At 43.1% G+C, this 19,136-nt stretch overlaps 1 protein-coding gene across 1 annotated transcript in view; it reads right to left on the bottom strand.

The window, feature by feature from the left end:
• Positions 1-18,711, bottom strand: part of CLCN4 (chloride channel, voltage-sensitive 4) — a 38,568-nt gene extending 19,857 nt beyond the window's left edge. Inside the window, exons 1-4 of the mRNA XM_010077890.1 lie at positions 18,641-18,711; positions 6,353-6,504; positions 5,908-6,007; positions 1,545-1,732 (exon numbers count right to left, since the gene is read on the bottom strand). Of these exons, the coding sequence (XP_010076192.1) occupies positions 1,545-1,732; positions 5,908-6,007; positions 6,353-6,496 (432 nt within the window). The 5' untranslated portion in view covers positions 6,497-6,504; positions 18,641-18,711. The remainder of the gene's footprint in view (positions 1-1,544; positions 1,733-5,907; positions 6,008-6,352; positions 6,505-18,640) is intronic.
• Positions 18,712-19,136: the final 425 nt, after the last annotated feature.

Below are 19,136 nucleotides of genomic sequence, written 5' to 3'. Positions count from 1 at the left end.
CACATTTTTTTGTTCTCTTAAATTACAACATCGTCGCCAGTCCTGCAACTTTATATCAGGGTAATATTTCTTCACTGTTACAAAGATACAGTCACCCAAACCATCTGTTGATGAAGACCAGTGAGGACCTAGCAAACTTCTGGCACAGGGAAGCTTGGCATTGTGGACTGGAAACCATGCAGGGATATTTTTGCCTGCAATTTAATGGTGGGAATATTCAGTAACAGCAAGCACCCCACTCTTTTCACTATGGTTAATTAGAACTATGGAAAATGGGAAATACATATTCACAGACACAGTCATCTAGTATTACTCATACTGTAAACCTAAAGTGACACTGAAAGGAACATGAATGACAAACTTGTACAGTGATTAAGGTGCCCTCAAACACTTTCTGCAGGACCAGGCCACCTCCAAAAGGCTTCACACTGGGGGAAGATCTGAGACAATCTCTCCTAGTCACCCATTTTTTAATTACCTGGCTGCAGATGATTTACCTCAGAGAAGTATATATTTTCTTCTCTTATTATTGACCAAACTGCATTACCAGATTTTTTTGGAAGTCCCATTATATACTTAAGCCAGTTCTCTTCAAAGCCACATTCATCTCACCTCCATGCCATATCCAATTTTTGTCATATTCAAGTCACCTATAGAAATGGGAGGGGGAAGGGGGATTCAAGACAATAATTCTGCCCAGAAATTTGAGTTGTGAAGGGATCAATACTATCCAATACATAGAATAGCTTAGGTTGAAAATAAAATGTCCTATTGGTATTTTTTCATAAAAGTATCATCTGCTAAAAGGAAGACAGAAAGGCTTCTTTAGATTTTCTTCAAAATGAAACTTTCACTGGCTTTGCTTTGAAACAGCATTCTTTGTATTTAAAATTACTACAATTCAAAAAAAAAAAAAGTATAGAGAAAAAAATTCTTAAAATATAAGTTTCATGTCAGTCCAGATCAACTTTTTTCCCTTCCTGTCCTCTCTGCAGATTTTTTTACTTTGGCCATCTCCCAGGGAGCCCATTATTTCCCCATCTTTCAGTGCTAGTTAAGTATTTTGCTATCTGATAGAAAAACTGCTTGCAAGTGTGTAACAAGCAGTTCTTATGCAGCTCCCACTACTACTCACAGCACTGAATACATGAAAGCCATCTGCAATCCCCAAAATTTCCTCTTAAACATATTTGTCAGGGATCATCTTTTTTGTCCCATAAAATTGTGGTTAAAAGAAAAAAAAAGTGGATAGCAGCTCAGGTCCCTTGGTGATTATGTTATGAAAGTTATGAAACACTTTTGATTTAATGCTGATAAAAAGAGAGAAATCTCACGGTTTTCCAGTTTCCATCACACATGGCACTGAAACAGCAGGACCTCTCCCAAGTTAAGCAGATATTGCTTGTTGAAATGTCTTTTTTGGCAACACTCTCAGTTCATTACTTTCCCTTTCAGAGGAATTCTCTGGAGGGAACATCAGCAAGTATGAATAAAAGGGCTTGCCCTGGCCTGCTGTGACCCCAACCTAATCAGGTCTCCCATACCTCAGACTGGCTTACAAGAAGTTCAGACCATTTCTGCCACTGGGGACATTTGTCCCTGTCTTCGAATGTGGTTTCGTTAGACGTCCAGCAGCACTGCTCGTGGCTGTACCAGAAGGCAGGCAAGCAGACACCCTCTTTCAGGTCTGTCATCCAGTCCACAGCTAAATCTATCACTCCAGCTAACGTGCCTGGAAAAAAACAAATACAGAAAAAGAAACCATGGCATTAAAAAATACCAAGTTGCAAGGAAAATATATCTAATTATAACAACAGCACAAATATATGATATGGGGAAGCAGCTGTAACGTAAGCACGAATACACCAAAGAACTGGGGGCAATAAAGAGTTTGCAAAGAAACAGCCACACCTGTTTGTTGTCTGACCCTCAATGCCCTCTCATAAGCTTTTATTTTAAACATTATCATTCCCCTACTACTGCCTGATTGCCAAATGGGGAAGGCATAACTGATGTAGGGCCTGATCCTGCAGCCTGTCCCAGGTAGGTGCACCATTTGGCTGAGATAAGCAGGACTTTATGCGGGGTCTCGGTATACAAACCAAGCTGCAGGTCTCAGACCCACCATGTCTCTCAGGGGTAGGGGAAGAGGAGGATATGTATGTTTTCCTAAAACTTTACTGGTCCCAAGGCAGCAACCTTTTAGAAGGATGTACAGTACAGAAACGATATGGATGCCAAATTACGAACTTAATGGAATCGGGCTCTCCTTGTGTACGTCCATGAGCAATCCAAACATGCAGAATGAAATTACCTTTCAGATCCCCTCTGTACTAAACTAACCCTTATTTCCATTTGTCTCCAGCAATTACACAGAACTACAGCGGCACCCGGTGGCCACGGACACACAACACGGGGAAACTTGCTGCGGTCAGACACAAAAAAGGAAATCCTGCTTTCCTAGGGCATTTGCTCATCAGCACTAGTGGCGTAGCCCGGCACCCTCAGAGCGATGGGTGCCCACAAAGGCAACACCGCCAGGAACGGGGCGGCCGAAAGCAGCCAGAGCACATAAAGGCAGACCTGCCGTCCCTCCCCAGGTGCACAGTCTCTGAAAGGATTAAACCACCAGCTGACAGAAGAGTCATATACAATGGAAAGTAGAAAGCAACACTGTTTTTACAAGCAGTCATTAATACAATTTCAGGAAACCACTAATGGATTTGAACAGAATTCATCAGTGCATTTCAGTAGGACTAAAAGACCGGACGGGGGGGGAGTTTTGGAAAATGCAGAATGGCTAGCTTTTATGTTCCCAAAACTTTCAGCTTTGTGGCTCCTGCTAAGAATGCAATTACATGGAGCAGGGGTGGGGACTGCTCCCCTCTCCCCTAGCAGCTTAAGGCACATGGGTGGGTTCAAGAGCCAGTTTATTTGACCTGGAACTGAAGTTTTCTGCTTTTCATTTCTGTGAAAGAGGGGGGAAAGCCCAAAGATTTCAATTAATTCAGGCATGTGTAACCTGTTTCTTGCTCCATAGAACAGAAAAAAAAAGCCACCAGTGTTCACAGAGCCTTACATGTCAGCATGTGTAGCTTACCAAGTTTTGCAGTAAATTCTAAATTCTCCTCTAATTTTCATTTAGGAAATAGTACAAAGAATTCTCAGCCCTTGGACATGAGCACCAAATGCTGTGCCTCTTGCATCTCTTGATGGACCTTTATCATCCTCTGCAGTTACCCCAATCTTCAAAGTTCAAATCACATTTAATTGGCCAATTGAGTATTAATGCTACCTAGCAGAAGGTGCAAAGAAAGGCAGGCTTTTGAATGCTTTTCCCCTGTAAAGTTAATAAAGAGAGTGAGGAACAAACATTCAGTTCTCTAATATAACAAGCTCACATGCACTCCAGCACCTCTAGGAAATTGTGCCTCTAGAAAAAAAAATCCCTTTTGCCCAATGCTTTGGGATCCACACAAAGAGGAAAATGCAACATGCTTTACTGAGAAGAAAATCTTGCAGGATGATAGTGCAACAGTTAATGCTTTGCAAGTCAAGTGACCAGGGATAGAATTTTTCCAAGTTCTGAATCTTCACAACTTTAAGTGAAATTAATGGAAGTTGCAGAGTGTTGAATATCTCATAAAGTCAAGCCTTTAATTTCTCATGCTGACTATGGCTGTCTAGACATGTCACTGAACCTCTGCAATATAGCATAAGTTTATTTTTCTACTTCTCCATCAAAGAAACTCAATTTATATCCTCTTTTGTGTAACCTCCTGAATGGAATTAAAATAGTAAAGCATTCCAAAGCCAGGAAATGCTGAACTTCATTTTGGAGTTTTACCTCTCTCCTTTTCCTTTAGTTGCTGATGGCCAATACTCGTCCTCTACAATGCCCTAATGAGAACGCTAAAAATTTGCTTTGAAAACATGTTTTTCCTGACCCACCTCACTGCCCTCCATCCCCAGCAAGGGGCAGCAGGCCAGGGCACTCTGCAAGACCCTTGTGCCCTGGGTACTGCTGCTGCTTTCCTCTTCCTCTCCCACTTCTCCCAATATCCTCTCCTCACCTCTGGCAATGCCTGGGCCCACCTGCCCAAAAGCTCACCCAGTGTCGGTGCGGCTGAGCCAAGCTGCTCCCCTTGGAGCAGCAGCAGCTTCTGCCTGTTGAGCAGGAGAAGAGGGACCATGGAGGAGTCAGGCTTGTCCATGCTCATGGCAGGCCAGCTGCTCTGAGCAGGCAATATTTCAAGTAGAGAAGGAAACAACACGAAGTGCCTCTTGACTGCACCACCAACCTCACCTCCTCCCTCCCCAAACTTGGTTAATAAACCTCATCAACTCATCAGTCATCCTCCCCACTCATCAAAGGGGTGTTGAACCCTCACTGAGGCTGAGATGATGACTCTCCATCTTTTCCCTGTCCCAGAAATGTTGAAGACACAGACCATGTGTCTCATTTCAATGGCAGGCGGAAGAAGTCTACAGGGCTCAGCCCAGGTCACAAGCACACAGGTAATTTTTGTTCTCTAGCTGATTCACAAGTCCCTGTCCCAATCTGAAAAACAGACTAATTCTATTTGACTCTCTGAAGTAAAGCATGTTGCTCTGCACGCTTGAAAAGGTTGCAAAAAGTAACACATCTCAGCTGCAACTTACCCTCGACCTCTGTTCCCAAGCTGGATATACTAGCATTAGAGCTTAACCAGAGGTCAGCAGCCCTGGCTTTCAACAGCCTTGAGAATTTCAGCATGAGGGCTCACTGCGCACTGGAACTGAAACAAACCTTCTGAGGTATCTTTACTAAAATGGGAGTGAGTGTATACCACATTCTCTATATGAGTGAGGGGATTACTGGCCAGTTTGGGGGAGGTCACTAGAGCCCTCAGGGGCTTGCTCTGTGTTTGCAGACAGAATTCTTCATCTCGGATGAGGCCAATCCTGGCCTTCAGGCAGGGTTTGGCAGCCCTGGTAGTCCACAGTCCATCAGACCCTCTTCCCATTTCACCCATCAAAGCTTTTGTAGAAATAAGTGTATCTCTACAAAATAACAAAATTTGCCAAAAATGTCACTTCAGCAATGTTTTTTCAAGGACTTTTCCAGTACTTCTGAGGCTCCTGAACTACAGTAATAAATATATTAACTTGAGGGTAAGCAGGAAATTCACACCACTTGGAAATTGTGAAACTTCACGTCATGCTTTTAGCAAGGAGCATGATAGAAGAGCATCCTGACATCACTAAAAAGGCATAAAAAATGGCAGCTGTTTAAACTTGGTAAGAGAAGTACAGCTTTCCAAGTTGGAAGATGTGCTAAACTGAGCAGAAGACAGGAGCAATTTGGGAAATTAATGAATTTGCCATTTGAGTTTAAGCAGGCTGTTAAATATGTAATGTCTGTCTGGCCTGGAAGCAGACCTGAAACTGAGTCTGGAACTATATTTGCCTTCATGCATATATATAGAAGATACCCAGTGGACAGAGCAATTTACAAAGCTCCGGTTTGAATGTCCACAACCAACATTTTTCCCACATCATAATATCTACTTACAGAATTAAACTGAAGACAAGAAAAAAAACCCTAACAATAAAATTGACTTATATGAATCAAAGATTCAGAAAGTCAAAGTAGCCAATTGAGTGTAAAGCTCTCAGAAGCATATTTCCAAAAGCAATAGAAAAATCCTTCTACTGGTGAATAAGATCTTTTCTAGGTCAACACTCAGCGGGAGACTTTGCAAGCGGATATTTTCATTAAGAATTATAACTGCATGGATGCATAGCTGTCTTTTTAGCTTGAAACACCAGTGGAGAGACAATGAAGTAAAAAGAGAAGGAGATGGCACTGCAGCAAAGTTGGGTGAGATGGTTTTGGGCGTAACTGTAACACTAACATACACATACCTGCCAGTAGTCCTATGAGAAGCATAACAACCCATCCTGACCAGGCATCCAGCAAACTCTTGATGAACTCCCATATGGATTCCTTACTTTTGCTTGTAATCTGAAATTAAACATATACAGAGACTTATTGTTGATTCAGGCTGACAGAGTTTCAGTGTATAATGTTTAAAACAAAAAATGTTCAACCTCCAAGAAGATGCATACAATTTCTCTACTCTTTATTCCCCCCAATCCCAAACATTTTTAGAGATGCTCTACTAATTAAGTTGCCAGAAGCCCTTTCATATTTACCAACTCAAGTCATACCACATCTGTATTTTTAGAAGTCCTCCTATGGTCATGCAACAAGGTAGGAAACAATAACTTCAGAAACCTGCTTGGTTTTCTCACCACCAGGATGGCTGTAATCCAGGGACTGCGATACATCAAAGCTAGACACCTTTACCTTTCTATGGCGGTCAGTGTCGCGTGATTTCTCGCGCAGCCAGTCAATGGTGTGGAAATCTTCATAAGTTCCAACATCAGGGAAAGGCTCATCCAGAAAATCCATCAGGTTGCCAGAACCATTCATGTCTCCTGCATTGACCATATTAGGGTCTGTAGGCAGAGGAAAAACAAGCAGGTCAATAAGTTCGTTTCAGAATCAAGTTTTCCAAAACTCCTCCACAAACCACAAAGTCAAGAGAGCATGAGTCAGCAGTGCTGGTGGGCACTTACTAAAATCTATGCATTGCCACCATGAAGAGTATTTTGCTGAAGACTACTTCAACTGCTTAGCAAACCCTAAAGAGCACATACCAAAAGCATGATGTCCAAATGCAGAAATACCAGCTTTCCTAAAAACAGAGCCCCAAAACCCAGGATGGTTCTGGGCTGCTTCTGCAAGGATACATCCCGGTCACATGCCAGAATTGCCCTGCCTGCAGGGAGATCATCAAGTAGGCAAGCTCACCAGCTCAGAAAACAAATGATAATACACTAGAATTTACCATTCATCATGAACTGCAGATTTTACGCGGCACCATTAGTCATAACATTGCAGTGTTGTCTAGTTCTGCATGCTCAAAGCTCCCTGCATCGATCTGCTTTCCTTCCACTGCTCAGAAGGCAAAGCTCGAGGTCACAGTATGTCTATGCATCAGATCTGGACATGCAGTACATTCTTCAAGTTTGCTTCTCAGAGGCTAGGAGCAAAACTATTCTTGGGAAAACTTGAGTGGTTACCTTCTGTCCCATATACAAACTTTCCAAATTTGATTTTTAAGAAAGCAGGGGGGAAAACAGTCACCACATATCCTGCTAGAGCACAAGAGGAAACATAAAGATACCTATCCCCAAACTATAACAAGCAGTTACCAGAAGCATTTGACAGTTAAAAAGGAGATGAGAGTAGACTGTGAAATATACACTCTAGAGTGTGGCACTCGGCCTGAGTGGGCATTTTCAGGACAGAAGATTTTGAGGATATGTTCTCTGGGTTTACAGACTACAGACATGAAAGCAGAGGAGCATCCATGCCCGTTGCTCTGAAGCCCTGGAAACTATACCTTGTTCATGCAATCCACATGACCAAAGCATGAAGAAGTTAACTCATAACCACCATACCTCTCTCTCCCACAGCGAGCTCAGCAACCTCCGACAAGGCGCAAAAATGACTGTTACCTCCTTTAAAAGTCAGATCCCAAAGTAGTCACTAATATGACAAGCTTCAGAAATGGCTGATATAATTCCTGATGAGAGGAGCCTTTAGTAGCATGAAAATCTATTAACTGAAGTAGTTTAAACACACAGGGTTGGATTCATCCAACTTAAATCTAGCCATCTGAAATTTTGGTGTCTGGACTGTAAGAACCACCTAGGCTGGCTCCACAGACAGAGAAAGATGTGGGAAGGGTGCATGGCAGGACAGTGCCTGCTCCCTTAAAGGTATTTGGTCAAGAACCTTTTCTAATGCAACAAGGGATAATAAGCAAAGGAGGAAGCTTGAACAAGAACATACAGGGACCCAACCCTGATGCAAATGATAAGGGTGGTGATGGTGGCAACCAAACCTGGTCAGTCACACTTATTGATGTGGGAATGTGAGAATGTCTGTTCCAGCGAGGTTGCCTGATCAGGGACCTTGTCAATTGGGAAATTACAGGAAAAAACGGGGAAACCAGAAACAAAATACAGAGACACAGACCTGACAAAGCATACATGGGCACCATGACAAGAAGAAACCTCACCACTAACACTAATTGAAGAGCTATTAATTGTGTGTGTGCCTCTGGAATACATGTTCAGCTTTGCTACTGGCTGAACCTGCACACAGAAAGTAGCAGCCGTGTCTCCCAGGATGGCCAGAGAGCCTGGGTCCCTGGGCTGGGCTCTGAAAGCTGGGCAGGAGGATCCTGGGCTGGGCAGCTGGAGGAGGTGACCATGTGCTTCTACATCATTGCACAAAGTGTTGCTCTAAAGAGTGATTAATCCCATCCATCCTAAAATGGGTACCTGGGAAACAGGGTCTTCGAGAGAGTACCTAGGTTTTGTAATCTGAAATGGCAAGCCTGAAAAAAACACAGCTAACAGAGGAGGCTTACAATTTACAAAAAAAAAAAAAAAAAAAAAAAAAAAAAAAAAAAAAAAACCAAAAAAACAACAAAAAAACCCCCCAAAAAAAAAACCCCCCAAAAAACCCAAAAAAACCCACATTAAAACACATGAGAAAAGATAACTTTTGCAGGTCACTGATGAGGCTAGCACAGTACTAGCTACTACCCACCTTCCTCCATCAGGTACAGAAAGGAGGATTTCATGAGCAAATAATTTGGATCTTTGAATCTGTGAGGAAACTTCCCTGTTCTGTAATTGGAACAGGCAAAAATGTGGGAGATAAGCTTTTAATAAACTGTCCATACACCCTGCTGCTCTGCTTGGCCCCCTTTATTTCCTGCCTTTTTTTTCCCCCTCTCTCTATTTTCAACTATTTTACTTGAATCCTCTCCATTTATTTTTTTTCCCTGATGGAGACTTCAGGGATGTAACAAGCGTGAGTACTCAGCTTTGTCAGTGTCTGCTCTTTGCACTCCACCAGGTCGGACTTTTTGGACAACACAGACAATGTGCTTCAGCACAAGCAGCAGAGAAAAGCATTATCTTACAGGCAACCAGCAGGTCACCATTATAATGCTATAGAAGCCCTTTCAAGTCTGGAAATCGAGTCATCTCCAAGTGCTGCAGAATGTTTGTCTGAAAGAGAATCAAGCAAGGGAGTCACAGCCTGGGGAAGGGAACTAAATGCAGAGCAGGTGTCCCACACTACACTGCTGAGCACAAATAAGCTGACACAGGATTAAGGCAATTTAAAAAGCAGCAGTTAAGAGGAGCGACAATTGAGGATTGCAATATTTCACCAAACAGATGAGAGCACGCTCCTACATTTGCTAAGCGAAACAAGAGCCTGAAGGTGGGATGCTGTGCCTGACACCAGGGAGCTGAAGTTGCAAGTGAACCTTGAGTTCAGTGTCCTGTAAACCACGACCGAAGACTGGAATGGGAAGCTGAAATAAAGTGAAAGGATTAGACCATGCTAATATTTTGTAACACTGTGATATTTTGCAGATCATTTGCTTCACCCTATTCTTCCCATACAGCGAAGAAAGGCCTGTGGAGCACATGCAGTTCAGACTGCTTGCCTGCACGAGGCAGCAACCCCTGCTACATGAACAAACTTCTGGGAACTCTTGCGCTGAAAGCATTGGCAAGTTTTCCTTAATAATAGAACTACCCAACATGCTAGTTATAACACAGGAAAAATAGCTTTTTAAGTATGCTGTCAATGCCCAGCACATGACAGAATTGTGATGGATAATACCAGGCCAGACCACAAGTATGTAAAATAATTACAATCTCAGCCTGAATCTACCCCAAAAATACGTGCTACACAATACATCCAGGGAGAGAAAAATGTGCTAAGAGACCACAGGGCCATGGAAGACTAAGAAAACAAACAAACTCTGAACTCTAGGTAGCACAGCAATACCTTGAAATTGCAGCTAGCTGGATGACTATCAGCCTTAAAGTTCACTTGAGGTTCTGTGCTTTTGAAAGCAGAGATGTGATACCAGATTATGCAAAAAACAATTTTAGTAAATAAAACCTACCTACAGCACTTTTGAACTGAGTACTAGAGAGTTCCCATCTTATGTCCTACCACTAAGCATCGTAAGTATCACTTTCTTTCTCTTTATTTTGCACTTATTTATCTCACCATACTTCAGCATCTGAAATAATCTCTAAAATTTATTTTAGGATAAACTAATTTGTACTCTCATGGACGCTTCCAGAGATGCTTCACATTCTGCCAACAGAACTGGAGCCTTACACAAATAACTCAGTTATAGATATTTTAATTTCATACACATAGGTTAAGGGCAAATTAATCTCATCCAAACATGAATTGCAGCCAGGTGTACTGCAGCAATCCACTCTGATGACGACAAAAGTATGAGCATTCGTGGTGCGAGTTGTCTCATCTAGCATGAGAAATCTGCACTAGACTCTGGATACTAAAATCTGGACTCCTTTCATAGCTTATGAGAGGACTTCATTCAGATGCAATTTATCTGATGTATTTTAGGTATTTACATTAGAATGAGACAGACTGTTTCCCAGAAGTGATAATTTCTGTTTACTGATTACAAAGGGATGTCAGAGGTAAACATCCACATCTCATCAAATGAGTCCGACACTACCAATTCAAAAGAAAACATTGCAATACCATTACAAGCAGAATTAGTAACAAATGCAACTCATAGCCACTCCTAACACCTGAGCATCTAAGAGATTTGGATGCTCTGACAGAGCTTATATACACTGAAAGGTACTGAATCCTGCTGAGTAACTGGTTTGTTTAATTTTGTCCCTTTATTGTTCTGTGTCTTAGATACCCTTGCTGTCCTTCCCATTACTTTTCCAGATGCTGATGCAACATAATTTGTGCAAGGACAAATGTTTCCTGCTTAGTCCCCTATTCTTTTCCTAATAATTCCTGACATTCCACCAGCTTTTCCTAGGGCAAACGTCCAACATTTTCACTGAGCAGTCTGCTCTGACTCCAGGCTATGTTCCATGAGAGGCAGGGGCCAGTTCGGGGTCCATCGTTCTGTGGTATCTTAGGGACATTTTCCCCATTGCTTTGCCTTTATTGACTTTGAATTACATCTGCCATTTTTTATTCTGTGCTGTTTAGTACAGAGCCTTCTTCAGCTCTTCACAGTGAGCTCTCATTTTTACTGACTACCTTGGTATATCTACAACTGAACATTTTTGTCAACATTCCCCTTTAATAATTAACAGGTGCTTGCTAAAAACTGAATGAGGAAACAAAGAAATCTGACTGAACTATGTATGTCCTGAATTTGGAGATTCTTTGGTAGCAGATTTCCCTGGATTTAGACCCATATCAGACTACTGCAGTCCTGTAGATGAAGCAAGGTCCTGGTGGGGATGGATTCACAAGTCAGGAGAGGTCACAGTGCTAGACTGGCAATGGTGCCTCTTGATAGAGGCTCTCCTGGCTGCCATATAACCCTAAGATGTCTTCCAGAAACTTTGGGCCAGGTCAACCTGATGTTCAGTCCCTCATCTCCCAGCTAGCCATGCTTGGTACACAATCTTCTGAAGCCAGAAGGAAAGATACACTGCCCTACAAATGTCAGAGGTGTTGCATAAGAGCAGCCAGAGGTAAGGTCAAAAGAGCAAGTCCAAAGATTAGCCTATGAGGCTTGGTGACTATAGGAAGCCAGATAGCTTTTAAGTAATTACTGAAGCCTCCTGTGAAAAGCAAAGAAAATATCAGTGCAAACAACCCACAGAAGCCAGAGTGAGAACACAGTGAGCTGCCTGACACGATGGGACATGCCAACAAGCTCAGCATGTATCGTGTGGACTGTAGGTCTCTTCTGTTGCATTTACTCACTTTTTGTTATTTTTGTAAAGAAACAAAAGGTAGTGATATTATCATATTTAAGGTCATGTTTTTTTCCTGCTGGTCTCACAGTGAGTAAACTCATCATGTGATTGGGACCAGCTGTATCACTGCATCTTGGACCCAAGTTTTATAGAAGAGCAATAGATCACATTTACAGTGGAAATGCTGACAACCTCTCAGCTTCATAATAACATTGTTACAGCATGTGCCATGTAACAGCCACAGCTACAAAAGCTCTATCGGTGAGCTGACATTCTAGGTGTTATATTGACTAACTGGATCTGAAATGCATTTGACGTGGCAAGCACAGACCAAAACATCCTATGGTTCAAAGAAGCTGAAAAGTATACCGATGGGAAACTACTAGCTGAACAGTGATCAAAGGAAAAATCTTGGCCCTGGCCTACTGCTACTAGATACGCTAGTTCCACGCTACGTTCTCCTCATCCTGTTTTCTGTTTTAATTGGACATGTTGAGCTGAGGCAGGCAGTATGTTTTTTAATGCAATTCCAACAAGTTTCAAGTTACTTTCAACAGATCACAGTTACTGAATTACTTCAACGCTTCAAATATTTCTAGCAGATGAACACTCACCTACATGCTTTCATCTTTATGTTGTTTTTCTTGAAGAGAGTAGGGGGGGTTGCTATGTGAAATGTAACAGTAGGCAGGCAGCAAAACATATCTCTCTGCAATGACTCCTCTGCTATAGCACAAGGTAGAAGTGAACCTGGCAAGAGACTGGGAGAAGAAAGCAGAAGCCTAAAGGCCTGTTGCAACTTCTTCAATTCACATTTGTGTGGAGTGACTTTTCCAGGGCATGTGTTCCATCTCTTCCAAATGTGATGTGAGTTAGCCAACACCCAAAAGCAGAATACAGTGTCTCTCAGGGTTTTACTACACTCTGGTACCAATATACATACAATGAGAAAACAGAGGAGATCCGACTCCACACACGGTGCTTTTGAAATTATTCATGGTCATTTCAATCATGACTCCAATCAGAGTTGAGCACACTACTAATCTGAACGGTTGGCCAGATTAGCCGTGCTCGTATGACATGACAGCATACGCTGCACAAACCAAGGAGCATGGGGGCTGTGAAACCCCTGGGACTTACTTTCCATGGTACCCAGTAATGAACAATGCAATCTTACTGGCTTACTAACTGACAGTCATCACAAGAGCCTTTCATGTTGATGGATGATTTGCCACTCTCTGTGCCCTTGATACTTGTATGGGCTGTTCCTAGTACTGCATTCTCAAAACATCCAAGCATGGTGCCGCAGCCTCATGGCCATTAACTGCTCAACGTGGTCTGTTGAGGAAAGGCACCTTGCCTTGAGAGCCAGGTGCTCTGCCAGCATCCATCCACCCCCCATCTCAAGGGATTTAGACCTAGTCGCAGAGATGGACACAGAACACTCTCCATCCAGGCCTCGAACCTAGGTAATTAGGAGGTCAGTGCCAACCTCAGAGTGAGGTGAAGAAGTCAGCATACAGAAAGAGCTGTAAGAGGATAAGGCTAAGGGAAAACATTCCCAGAGCTGAGCACAGTTACACGACAGGTCTTCAGTACCACCCAGCCAGAGAAAATGGGCCTGATAGCTCAGGAAGTCAGCAAGCACAATTATTAACAAGGTCACCTTAAAAGAGATAAATGAAAAGCACAGAGACATAGCCTTCTGAGGAGGGGTCAGAGAATGAGGCCAATTTAGCCTGGAGCCAAGAAGACCAAGGGGGTGGATATAATTTCCCCTTCCACCACTCCCCAGGTAGAAGATGATCTAGAAATGGTGATGTGACACTGCTCCCTACCGGATACAGGCTGCAGGTAAAGATTCTTCTAAACAAGAAGATGCTGTTAGATGATAATCTCACAAGGAAGGTGTCTTCAGCAAAAGCAAGCAGGCTGAATCACCATCAGGTTAAATGGGCCGTTTTCTGCAGGTTGAAAAATATCCATGGGCAATTTAAGGGTATTCACCTTAGAAGCTTCAGACTGAACAAGCTGATTGATTTATTGACCTTCTCTCTTAATGATGGTGTTTGAAAAAAAAAAAAAGTTAAAATGGCATTGGATCAGAGCAAGGCTGAGACTCCTGGAAAAACAAGAAAATGCTGAACTCAGTTACAGGCCTTTTTTGGAAACATAATATGGCACATAAAAAGCAAAGAATAGTTAAATTGGGAAAATACAGAGGGAAGACAGGATATTAAAATTGGCAAATGCTTTCCTTCCAGTTCAAGGACTAATTGCATAGCCCCCATATATGAGTAAATAGCACTGCAAACCCTCAGTCTCCTGCCACACAAACTCAGGCAGGCTGCAGTATTGGAAACATTGCTGTAAAATATTGCAGCATTTTACTGTATGGCCCCACCACCGCAAATTAAGGAGTTTCCTGCTATGATAGTGTGGGCAAGCTAAATACAGTCACATCTTTGATGTGCAGCTTTACCCTGACTAACCTCTACGGAAAAAATTATGAAGCCACAGCAGAACTCAAAAAACACAGGGCACCAGATCACAGGGGAGAGGGCCTGGGAGAGAAGGGGAAGGCGGGAGGGAACATTTGGGATAAATGGTGGAAAACTGAGTCACAAAGATCCTTCAGACTAAACCACAGCCTCCGACTGCCCCTCCTCAACCACAACACGTGCTCATGGGGCAAGCGCAGGGGGGACAACAGAGCTGGCCAGGAGTGCAGGTGAAGTGAGGCACGGACACGGGGCACAGCAGTGCACCCTGGGAGCTGATAACCAGTCAGGGCTTCCTGCCCCTTTGGCATTGACCGAGTCCCTCCTTCTCCTTTTCTCCTCCTGGGAGATCCCTGGGTCACTATGCTTCTCTACCCCTGAGGGGTGAACCCACAGAGGCAGCGTACCTCAGCCCGGTATCCCGCTCCCCGCTCCTTCCCAGGATGACTCTCCCTTTTGAAGCCAGTTCCTTTCGATATGAAATATCATGTGTCTGGGCTCCATTCAAGTTTTCTTGGAAAGTCTGAGCAAAATTAGTTCAGCTGCTGAGTTATGTCAGAAAGAGAAGGGGGGAAAAAAAAATCCCAGCTCTTTCTTTTTTTGGAATTTTTGCACTCACATAACTCAAAATCAGCTCCATATAAAAAAAAAAAGCTAAACTCACTTCTCTGTTTCCAGTGAGTCTTAAAGGTCCCTCCAATAAAATTAGTTAGCAGAGAAGTTGGGACTGTGGAAGAAACAGGAGGGAAGCAATGCTGGCTGTGAAACATCCATCCACATTTTTCAAACTGAGTTGAAATATCTCTGTTAAAGGATGTCCCTCTGCTAACAGCCCATCAGCGTGGGCAGATGAGTCCTGGGGCCTGCATCGACCCCACACACCCTTGCTTCTTGAAGAAAACAAGATTTGATTAGATAACATACAGAAACCCTTCAGCATCTGGGGTAAGAAACTAAACTTCAGAGGGCAGGACAGACTGGAAATTAGGCTACCAGTGTAGCAGCACATATAGTTTCTACTCTTGACTTCCCTCTAGCCCCCTTCCTCACACACACACAAAAAAAAAAAAAAAAGAGGGAGAATTTTCCTCCTGGAGCAGCTGTTTTTACTGCCACAGAGCCTGAAGCCAAGGCTGAAGGGTCAGGGGTGCTGTACAATTTTCCTCTCCATGACACACACGGGCGAGCTTTACAGCACCAGGTTTGGGTTTCCAGTGCTGTTCTTTGTCTCCTTGCTCAGAAAACGATAGGATTGGGGGAAGAAAGGCAGGGGGAATGGTTCTTGAACTGGAAAAAAGGCAAACACAGTCAGAGAACAGAGTTGCACTATCAGAAGGGAAATGCCCTGGTACGTAGTTACCCCTAAAAAGCTGTCCCCTTAAATGGGGTGTTTATGGCATTAAATGCACCTCTTGCTGAAAACCTTCTTAAGCCTGTAGCTTGAAATGAAGCTGATAAACCTGCAGCAGAAAAACCATTAATCTGTTCTACCATGTCACTTCTCGCGATTGGAGTGGAGACAGTGAGTCATTTTCACACAGATGAAGGGTAATGTTTTCCTGTTTGTAGGGTTCTGGTTTTTACTGCTATGTTTGATGCTGACAGGCTGCACAGTTACCGACGGGTTGCTTCATAACTCTGAGAGCAAGCTCTCCCACCTGCAAGACAGGGAAACCTTTTCCTTGGGGTGATGTTTGAGAGCAACGTGTTAAAAGTGTTTTAGGAACAGCAGCCTACCGTAACCCTGCCAGAGTTTCTCTTTTGGCATTAATGACTGTGCGTGGCTTTTTTGGTTCAGCTGGACTAGCAATGAAGAAATCTGAGAAAACCCTATACCTGGTGTATATGCACATACACATATGCACACACACACAAACAAATTAGACTCCTACTCTACAACCTGATCCCATTTCACTAAATGGAAAAATCAACACACACACACCCCCTTTGGGCACCCTGCAAGCTGCAGCCTGATGGCACACGCAAACTGGAAAAGGACTGGTACCTATGGGCACCACGCTGCTCTTTGAGGGTTGTGACTCATGCCGAGCTAAGTGTGGGTCAGACCTGAGAGGCTCACACACCACAGCACTGACCACGACAGCTCCCAGACCAGGGAGGTTACAGCACTCCTGTTCACTCCAGGCAAATGGGAAGGACCCAGCCCCAGGGCAAACGCTCCTTTCCAACTCTATCCCCTTCTCCTTCTCCAGTCCTTGTTTTAAAAGCCACCAGCCACCACCTGAAAAGGCACTACACCTTTACAAAGCAGACCCCACGCGCGCAGGGGCTGAGCACCCACGCAGCCACGCGTTGTAGCCAGGGCACGATACCACAGCGCTGCTGGGCAGAGAGCCCTCCAGATGGGGACATTGCCAGGCTCACACTTTTATATTAAATAACTGTTAGCCCCAGCATACATTCAGGCTGGCACCTTGTCTTTCCTTGCACACAAGACAAAAAGACACCCGACAAACTGGGAGACCAGAACAATTGCCCTGCACATATTTCCATTGGGCATCTAGATATGATCTGATATGGGAAGGAAACCCATTGCACTTGTAAAACCGGCGTGTGACAGCCCTGCTGTGCACTTTGTATGGGCAAAAAGCCAACCCAGTGCACACAGTGAGCAAGAGCACAGCTCAACTCACGCCCAGCACAGGCACCATCAGGATGCAACCCCTCTGCCACCTCATACAGCCACAGGTTTGCATTTCTATTACTTTTGAGGCTCAGTCTTTGGAAAAAAAACCCAAAAAAAAAAACCCCCCAAAAAAACCCCAAAACAAAAAAACCCCTACCACCAAAAAAAAAAAAGCCAACAAAACAAAACAAAACAAAACACCACATTCTGCTGGAAAAAAAAAAAAAACTGAAATTTATTTTTCTTCTCAGTTTTGAAGAACCATTGTCCTTTCTTACTTCATTTCCATAATTCATTATATACGTTCCCCCCCCTCATTTTATGATCCTGACACTACTGCATACCTGACCACCGGAAACAAGAATTCATCTTTCACAGGGATGTACAACCTACTTCACGACAGGAGATCCAAAATCTCCCTCATGAGTGTATGGGTGAGCACGCAGAGACCCTAGGCCTGCCAAATTTTCAGATTTTTCCAATAGTGGGAAAAATTTATTCAAACAAAGAACAGGATTTTCAAGAATAAGAAAACTTCCTGCAGACTAGGAGTGAAAAGTCACCTGACTCTGCCTGATGAAGCTGCAGCTGAGTCATCCTCCATTCTCTGTCAAAGGCACAGAATTACTTATTAGAATTCTTAAAGAAGAAAAAAAAAAAAAGGTATAATTTTATTTTTCTATTATAAGCTCAAAAATTAATTTAGCTTCTTGCATTCTAACATTTGCATTAGAATAATTTTAAAAATTTTTAAAACCCTAAAATATATTAAAAAAAGCAATCCAGAAAAAAAAACACCACGAAAGAGTCACCATTTTTTCTCCACAAATATGTCTTCATGTATTTGTACAGAGTGTATCATTAAACACCCACACCAGGAAAAGAAAACGGACACTGGACTTTGCTTATATAAATACCAACAGTCAAAAGAAACATTTTAGCGTGGATTTTTCAGTCTTTTGATGACTGGCACTTTGTGCAAAAGGTAAAAATCTGCTTGTCATCTTGTATATTCCTTCTGGAAAATGATTTTGCATGCTGATATTGCACAACAAGCAAAACCTAGCTTACACGACAACAAATTATGCAGGAAACCTGCCGGACTAGGTACTTTCAAACCACATAAGTAAAAATTAACGATAAAGGAAAAGCCTCTTTCCCCAAATACATCTGCTAACCCCCTAAGCAAGTTAATCCTCATTCCTTTATAAACTCAAACATCTATCTGTACAACAGCAACTTCCTTTAGGCATTCAGGAAAAAAAAAAAAAAGGGCAGGGAATGCAAGCAAAACAGCATTGCCGCTCTCTCTCTCTGCACGACTGGATGATGATGGCTGCTCACGTTAATACAGAATTCAGCAGACACCCGAAGGAACCACAGTAAAATCCAGGGACAAAGGGCCTTCTTCAGCTTCAAAGCTCCATCTGGCAGCATTTCTACTGGAGTGGTCAGCCGGAAGATCAGCACAGAGCCAGCAGGCAGCCTCTGCACCTGCAAACCCTCTGCTTACAGAGAAACCCTGCCACTTTATTTTCCAGCGGAAACTCTGTCCAGCAGAGCTGCAGCTCCAGGACAGCAGCACGACAGCAACTGGCAAATCAATATTTCAAAGAACTATGTTGCTTACCTGCAATGCAACATCATTTAGCCCAGTCCCAAAGATTTTAATAGCATCCTTTCTTGGGTGGTATGGCTGCAAAGCAGTGATGTCATGGGGAGGAAGCAGTAACAATCATGTGACTGCATCCTCCGTCTATAGGATATCTGATAGGAGACGGGCCAGAGGGAGACGCACCGGCCTGTAATCCTGCAGGATTAGACAGCAAGCTGCTTTACCCTGCCCTGCCTATTCGGGCAACATCAGAATACATGCTGCTTCCCCACCTCACTCCCAATCTGAGTTAATTATTTTTAAAAGGGTTTGTGGATTTTTTTTTTTTTTGCAACAGCAGCAATGATCACATTTTTCACGAGGAAAAAGCATAGCAACTACGCTGTGTGCAAACCAAGAAGTATTCCTGTTGACTCTGCAGCAACACCCAGGTGTCATATTCCCTTTCATCTCTATGAAATGTGTAATCACAGCAGCTTGGAAATGAGACAAACCACAATTTCACCATCCC

Source organism: Pterocles gutturalis, unplaced genomic scaffold (genome assembly GCF_000699245.1).
Source record: "Pterocles gutturalis isolate BGI_N339 unplaced genomic scaffold, ASM69924v1 scaffold17313, whole genome shotgun sequence".
NCBI lineage: Eukaryota > Metazoa > Chordata > Aves > Pterocliformes > Pteroclidae > Pterocles > Pterocles gutturalis.
Note: the sequence above shows the minus strand (reverse complement) of the source record. Positions and strands in the feature narration are given on the sequence as shown.